The sequence below is a fragment of the Chanos chanos genome, chromosome 4, assembly GCF_902362185.1.
Source record: "Chanos chanos chromosome 4, fChaCha1.1, whole genome shotgun sequence".
Classification (NCBI taxonomy): Eukaryota; Metazoa; Chordata; class Actinopteri; order Gonorynchiformes; family Chanidae; genus Chanos; species Chanos chanos.
In genome coordinates, this window is record NC_044498.1 from 5,079,500 (window position 1) to 5,086,999 (window position 7,500).

The 7,500-nt window shown below is 45.2% G+C and overlaps 1 protein-coding gene across 1 annotated transcript in view; it reads right to left on the reverse strand.

The window, feature by feature from the left end:
* adgb (androglobin) overlaps nucleotides 1–7,500 on the reverse strand; it is a 44,514-nt gene that overhangs the window by 15,025 nt on the left and 21,989 nt on the right. Inside the window, exons 14-21 of the mRNA XM_030770836.1 lie at nucleotides 6,571–6,613; nucleotides 4,793–4,985; nucleotides 4,328–4,391; nucleotides 4,115–4,225; nucleotides 3,358–3,466; nucleotides 2,987–3,122; nucleotides 264–378; nucleotides 1–121 (exon numbers count right to left, since the gene is read on the reverse strand). The exon at nucleotides 1–121 is cut by the window's left edge and continues 38 nt beyond it. Coding sequence (XP_030626696.1) covers nucleotides 1–121; nucleotides 264–378; nucleotides 2,987–3,122; nucleotides 3,358–3,466; nucleotides 4,115–4,225; nucleotides 4,328–4,391; nucleotides 4,793–4,985; nucleotides 6,571–6,613 — 892 coding nt within the window. The remainder of the gene's footprint in view (nucleotides 122–263; nucleotides 379–2,986; nucleotides 3,123–3,357; nucleotides 3,467–4,114; nucleotides 4,226–4,327; nucleotides 4,392–4,792; nucleotides 4,986–6,570; nucleotides 6,614–7,500) is intronic.

Here is a 7,500-nt window from a genome sequence, read left to right on the forward strand (position 1 = left end):
AGTGTGCCTCCTCCAGGGCCCTGGCGGCTGATGGGAACTCCTCTGGGTTGGAGAAGCAGCTGACCACTCGACCCAGAGCTCTAAGAATCAACAAAGCCTGCTCACAGAACCTCAGACTCTCCTGCAGCATACGGACAGGCACACGGGGGAAGGTCAAAAGGGGGGGGGGGGGGGGGGGGGGGGGGCAGAGAATGGTGATGTGCAGAACAGAAATCTCTCAGAAACATAGACTACACCAAAAGAAATCAGGGGGCACCAAGTACCTTGTCTGAATGCGGCATAACAGTTTCTTCATCTCCAAACACAAAAGACGTCATGCTATACAAGTGCAGGTGGAAGCCCAGTGGCGCCCTCGTGTGGAAGGCCAGAACATGACGGCTGAAAGAAAGGGGGGCAGAGAGAGAAAGAAAGAAAGAGAGAGAGAGAGAGAGAGAGAGAGAGAGAGAGGGAGAGAGAGAGAGAGAGAGAGAGATTAGTGGGTGGGTGGGGTGAGTTGTTTTGGAGAGATTCTTTGACTAATTGCACTCTGATGTTTACATTGATTAGCGTGTAACACGAATGACTCAAATGAACCTTAATTAACTTACCTCCTCAAACTCAGGCACATAAATGTGAGGGTTTGAGGGTCGTGTACGTAACGGAGCTTACAGACACGTTTTATTGGAATCACACTTTGACACTTAGGCCTTAAAATAAAGGCACGTTTAATGGAAATCATTTATATAAAGCATATGATGATCACAGGACTGGAGACACAGGCAGGAGGACAGACCTGAATGTGGCCCCGTACTTGACTTTCATCTCAACATAATTTACCTTCAAATTCCCAGAGCTAGAGCATAATCAGCCCCACATCACTGCTGTACTTTAGGGAGTCAAATTAGAGAGAGAGAAAGAGAGAGAGAGAGAAAGAGAGAGAGAGAGAGAGAGAGAGAGAGAGTGAGAAAGAGAGAGAGAGAGAGAGAGAGAGAGAGTGAGAAAGAGAGAGAGAGAGAGAGAGAGAGAGAGAGAGAGTAATAGGGAGAGAGTAATAGAGAGAGAGAGTGATAGGGAGAGAGAGTAATAGAGTAATAGAAATATATATAGAGAGAGTAATAGAGTAATGGAAATATAGAGAGAGAGTTAGAGAGAGAGACAGTAATAGAGTAATAGAGAGAGAGAGTGACAGGGAGTCAGAGTAATAGAGTAATTGAGAGAGAGAGAGAGAGAGAGAGAATAATAGAGTAATAGAGAGAGAGAGAGAGAGAGAGTAATAGAGAGATAGAGAGACACTGAGACATGGTGGAACTGAAAGAGGGAGCACACTGAGGCCATGTAACATTCTGGGGAATAACTGGGAAAATCTTTTTTTTAATTTGATGGAGGGGTGGTCATAATCGCTTTTAGGGTATCACCATGCAAACAGCGTTCACCCCTCTCTGCATCCAATCTCTGTGTCCTTTGTGTGACCTCTGAAAGCAAGCTCCCTGCTTCTAGGCCACTGTGGAACCAGAAATAGAAGACAGGGTTCTCTCTCTCTCTCTCTTTCTCTCTCTCACTTTCTCTCTCTCTCTCTCTCTCTGGCTGTGAAATAAAGCACTGAAGATGTTACAGAGAGCTGTCTCTCTGTCTCTCTCTCTGGCTGTGTAATAAAGTATTGAAGATGTTACAGAGAGCTGTCTCTCTCTCTCTCTGGTTGTGTAATAAAGTATTGAAGATGTTACAGAGAGCTGTCTCTCTCTCTCTCTGGCTGTGTTATAAAGTATTGAAGATCTTACAGAGAGCTCTCTCTCTCTCTCTCTCTGGCTGTGTAATAAAGTATTGAAGATGTTACAGAGAGCTGTCTGTCTCTCTCTGGCTGTGTAATAAAGTATTGAAGATGTTACAGAGAGCTGTCTCTCTCTCTCTCTCTGGCTGTGTAATAAAGTATTGAAGATCTTACAGAGAGCCATGAGAGACACAGAACAGATGGGATTTTCTCATGTTTTTTTACTACCTGCTGTATATATTTACAGGTTTAACTAGTGTTTCCCATATAACTCTCTCACTCTATAACTCTCTCACTCTATGGAGTTTACGGGTTAAACTAATGTTTGCTCTATAACTCACTCACTCTATAACCCTCTCACTCTATCGAGTTTACGGGTTAAACTAGTGTTTCCCATATAACCCTCTCACTTTATAGGGTTTATGGGTTAAACTAGTGTTTGCCATATAACTCACTCACTCTATAACTCTCTCACTCTATGGAGTTTACGGGTTAAACTAGTGTTTGCCATATAACTCTCTCACTCTATAACTCTAAGTGGTCTTCTGATGAGTCATGGCTGCAGTTATACTGGTCCTTGACACTAAGTCATGGTGGTTATACTACACTACACACATGGTTATACTGGTAATTGATATCAGGTCACAGTTATCATTACAGTACTAATTATACTGGTTTTATTGATGAGGGCTGTGGTTTCAGTGGTAATGTGTTTATACTGGTTTTACTGATGGGGGCTGTGGTTTCAGTGGTAATGTGTTTATACTGGTTTTATTGATGAGGGCTGTGGTTTCAGTGGTAATGTGGTTATACTGGTTTTATTGATGAGGGCTGTGGTTACAGTGGTAATGTGTTTATACTGGTTTTACTGATGGGGGCTGTGGTTTCAGTGGTAATGTGTTTATACTGGTTTTATTGATGAGGGCTGTGGTTTCAGTGGTAATGTGTTTATACTGGTTTTACTGATGGGGGCTGTGGTTTCAGTGGTAATGTGTTTATACTGGTTTTATTGATAAGAGCTGTGGTTACAGTGGTAATGTGGTTATACTGGTTTTATTGATGAGGGCTGTGGTTACAGTGGTAATGTGGTTATACTGGTTTTATTGATGAGGGCTGTGGTTACAGTGGTAATGTGTTTATACTGGTTTTACTGATGGGGGCTGTGGTTACAGTGGTAATGTGGTTATACTGGTTTTACTGATGGGGGCTGTGTAAGGAGAGGTGTGAGGGAGGTATTACCCTGGCGGTAGAGAGAGTACTGCTGCTTTGCAGACAGTGGTACGGATGAGGAGAAGAGGAGGCTGAAAGTCCAGGCTCTTCCATGAGAACGGCTGAGCCATCAGGACGGCTGGTCTGCTCGCTGCACCCTCCTTCTCTACAGACCAAACACACACACACACACACATTCACAGACTCGACTCAGATACACACACGTACACACACAACACTTGTACCTGTACACACAGGTTGTGTGTGTGTGTGTGTGTGTGTGTGTGTGTGCGCGCACGCATCTGCATGTGTATGTGTGTGTGTGCGCATGTGTTTTTGTGAGTGTGTGTGTTTTTGTGAGTGTGTGTGTGTGTGAGTGTGTGTGCATGTGTTTCTCTTACTGTCCTCTGGGCTCTCTCCCCAGCGCACCAGTGCAGAGAAAGAGATCAGAATGTCTGTGTGAGACAGGTTATCTACAAACAGGTAGTGACACCCGCTTTCATCTGGAGACTGAGACAGAGACAGCAGAAGACAAAAAGAACAGTGAAACAGAAGGATGGAGTGGAACAGAGAAAAAATGGGTAGGACAAAGAAGAGAAAACACCTTATTTTTATTTATGTCTTCATGACATTAAAACTTACTCAAAACCTATAGACATACAGGATTAAACAAACACATGCGCATGCGCACACACACACACATACACACACACACACACACACACACACACACACTCACACACACTCACACACACACACATGCAGAGGCTGCTGTAATTACAGATTAAATCAAAACACACATCTTCAGAGAACTAGAATAAACAGCTCTGCTCACTAACATTACAGCACAGTGGGCAGAGGAGAGTATAAACAGTTTGACAATTAAAAACAACATGGAGTCATCAAAATCTTCCACATCACTGGAGACTGGATCTACACAGGAGTCCGTGTGTGTGTGTGTGTGTGTGTATGTGTTAGTTCTAGATGTGATTGAGTGTGTGCGTGGGTGTGTGTGTGTGTCTGTGTGTGTTGTAAGTGTTTGTGTTTACCGGGTGTGTTCTGTTGTATGCATTAGAGCTAGGTCGTACACGTGTAGGCAGTGTGTCTCTGCCTGTGTGAGTGTTGTGTGTGTGTGTGTGTGTGTGTATGTGTGTATACCTGTATGTGTGTACATGCAGAGGAGCCTGATTTGAGTGGAGCGGTGTTGGAGCTGGTGGAGGTGGCATTGTTGGACAGAGCAGTGGCAGATTGCCTAAAGGAAAGCGAACTCTACAAACAGCAACAACAACAGAAAAACTCCGCTTCATAACAGGTTATTAATCACGTCACCAGCCCCTTACCCAAGAGAACTCTCACCAGTGTCGGCCTTACCTTAAAATGAGATTTCTGAAAATGATGGGTGTATGAGTTGGGTTTATGGAAAACCAACAACGTCCTGCAAAACAGCAGACACACACACACACATACACACACACGCGCGCATGCATGCAGGCAGACACGCACACACACACACACACACACACGTACACACACACACATACACACACACACACGCATGCATGCGGGCAGACACACGCACACACGCACGCACACAAAAACACATACACACACACACACACACACATACACACAAAGACACACACATGCGCACACGCACACGCACATCCGCACACACATCCGCGCACACACACACACACACACACACACAATGAACAACATTTAATTATTTAACATTACATCACAGAGTTCAAATACCAACACCCCTCAGTACACGGGGACAGTGTTAGAGCACAGACGGTCTTTGTCGATTGGTCGGAGACGAGGGCGTGATCTTACTGGAAGCACTTGACGAAGTCGGTCAGATCCAGCCAGGTCTCCTGCAGCAGAGGCCTGGCAGGTACACGCGCGTCCTGAGACAAGCTCATCTGGCCGCCTCTCTCTTTCTCTCTCTCTCTCTCTTTCTCTCTCTCTCTCTCTTTCTCTCGCTCCTTCTCGGGGGAGGCGACGGTCGATTCCCTCCCTGCAGAGTCTGACAGACAGAGCCACGGTCTGAATTCTCATTCACATGCGCAGGAGACGGTTTACCAACAATCCCAAAACACCATCTCAAACAAAAAACAAAAACAAAAAACAATATCTTAAAAATCATTCTTTATGACGAGAAGCTCTGAGACAGCTTCGATGCGTAAGGTCCTGTCGTTTTTCAAAGTCCTTCCCCTTTATCTCATCGTATTTTTTTTTTCTTTTTTCTTCCCGTTCTGATTCTGCGTCCGGACTCAACGTTATCAGATGCTTGTCTGGAAGCTGTTATCAAAAGCATCTAGAGACAGCAGACTAATGGGGAAGAACTTATGCTTGATTTTTTTACCACACAGGTGTACTGCAGTCAGACAAACTCTGACAGGAGAAAGAGAGTGTGTGTGTGTGTGTGTGTGCGCTTGTGTGTGTGTGTGCACATCTGTGTATGTGTCTGTGTTTCGGTGTGTGCGTGCTTGCATGCGCGTACGTTTGTGTATGTGTATCACTGTGTGTGTGTTTGCGTGTGTGTGCATGTCTGTGGTAACTGAAAGCAGATCTGATTGGTTAAGAGAGATGATTTGGAATAGATGTTCCACTGAGGCGACTGCTGAGCCTTCTCCATTAATCACACTCCAGGTGTTACTAAGCAACACACAGAGCTCCTAGGGAAAGCACGTAATTGGACAGTCGTGATGAGGGGTGAATGCCGACTCATGATCAGAGGGATGTAGCACATGTGTGTGTGTGTGTGTGTGTGTGTGTGAGAGAGAGAGAGAGACAGACAGACAGACAGCTGGACAGAGAGACAGAGATTTAGTGTGTGTGTGTCTTGTGTGTGTGTGTGTGTGTGCATGCGTGTGTGTGTGTGCACACGCATTTGTGCACATGTGTCCGTGTGTACGTGTACGTGCATGGGGTGTGGAACTGCATGTTTGTTAGTTGCTAATGATACAAAAGAGGAGGGTGATGGAGGAAAGCGAGAGAGAGAGAGAGAGTGACAGAGAGAAAGAGAGAGAAAGAATAAAAAAAGAGAGAGAGAAAAAGAAAGAGAGCTGGTCAAAAAAGTGTAAATGCCCCATATCTAAAGTGCCAGCGATCAAATCATTACTCCATTATTCTATCAACACCATCTGCACTCACGCTGACGTCCATACAACGCAAACAGAAAAAAAAACACCCAGCTCTCCTATTCATTATTCACATTCACAAATGCATCCAATTCACTTTCATTTGAATTCTATAGCAGCCACTTACTAAGAGCCGTATGGGAAAATGAAATCAACTATCTGACACATACTGGGGGTAAATACGGGTGGCATTTTCTCCAAATTGAAAAAATAGAGGTTATTTAAGCGGTGTATCTATGGGCTATGGTCTCACTTTTCATTTTCATTATGTAACATCCATCATCGTGCATTAGCCTACACACAGAGGGGTTTTTTTTTTCTTTCTTTTAATTTCTTTATTTGCCGTATGCTTTCCGCTGAGTTACAGTATGGACAGTACAGTAGTGGTTTGTACATGTGCCGTGACTATAGGCGGAGGGTATGGAGTTTGAGTGACAGGTCAGAGTGGACTATGGAAGCATGACTTACCATTGGGGACACTTTCGTCCTTTTTCTTGTCCTCTGCACCTTCCTAAAGGCACAAATGGAGAGAGAGAGAGAGAGAGAGAGAGAGAGAAACAAACGGAGAGATGAAACGAGACACACAGACACACACTGCGCAAAAAGGAAAAGCAGAGAAACCGTGGCAACGGAGGAAGGGCTGTGGATATCCGGTCGCTCCCCTCGTGCGGGCTGTCAGGAGTGAAATGGCCAGAATGAGAACTCTCCCAAATCTGACATCTGCATGTCTACTGACCATACATACACACACACACACAGACACAAACACACACAGACACGTGCGCACACACACAGACGCAAACACACAAACACACAGACACAAACACACACACACACACACACACACAAACAAACACACACATACACACACACACACATACAACCACACACACACATACACACACACACACGCACACACATACACGCACGCACGCACACACAAACACACACACAGACACAAACACACACACGCACGCACACACACACACACAGACACACACACACACACACACGCACGCACACACACACGCACGCACACACACACGCACGCACACACACTCACAGACACAAACACACACACACACACAGACACAAACACACACGCACACACACACACACAGACACAAACACACACACAGACACACACACAGACACACACGCACACACACATACACACACACACACACACGCACACACATACACGCACACACGCACACACAAACACACACACATACATACATACAAACACACACGCACACATACACACACACATACACACGCACAGGCACACACACACACACACACACACACAAACACACACACACACACACACACACACATACACACACACACACACACACACACAAACACAAACACATACACACACCTCGGTTTCTC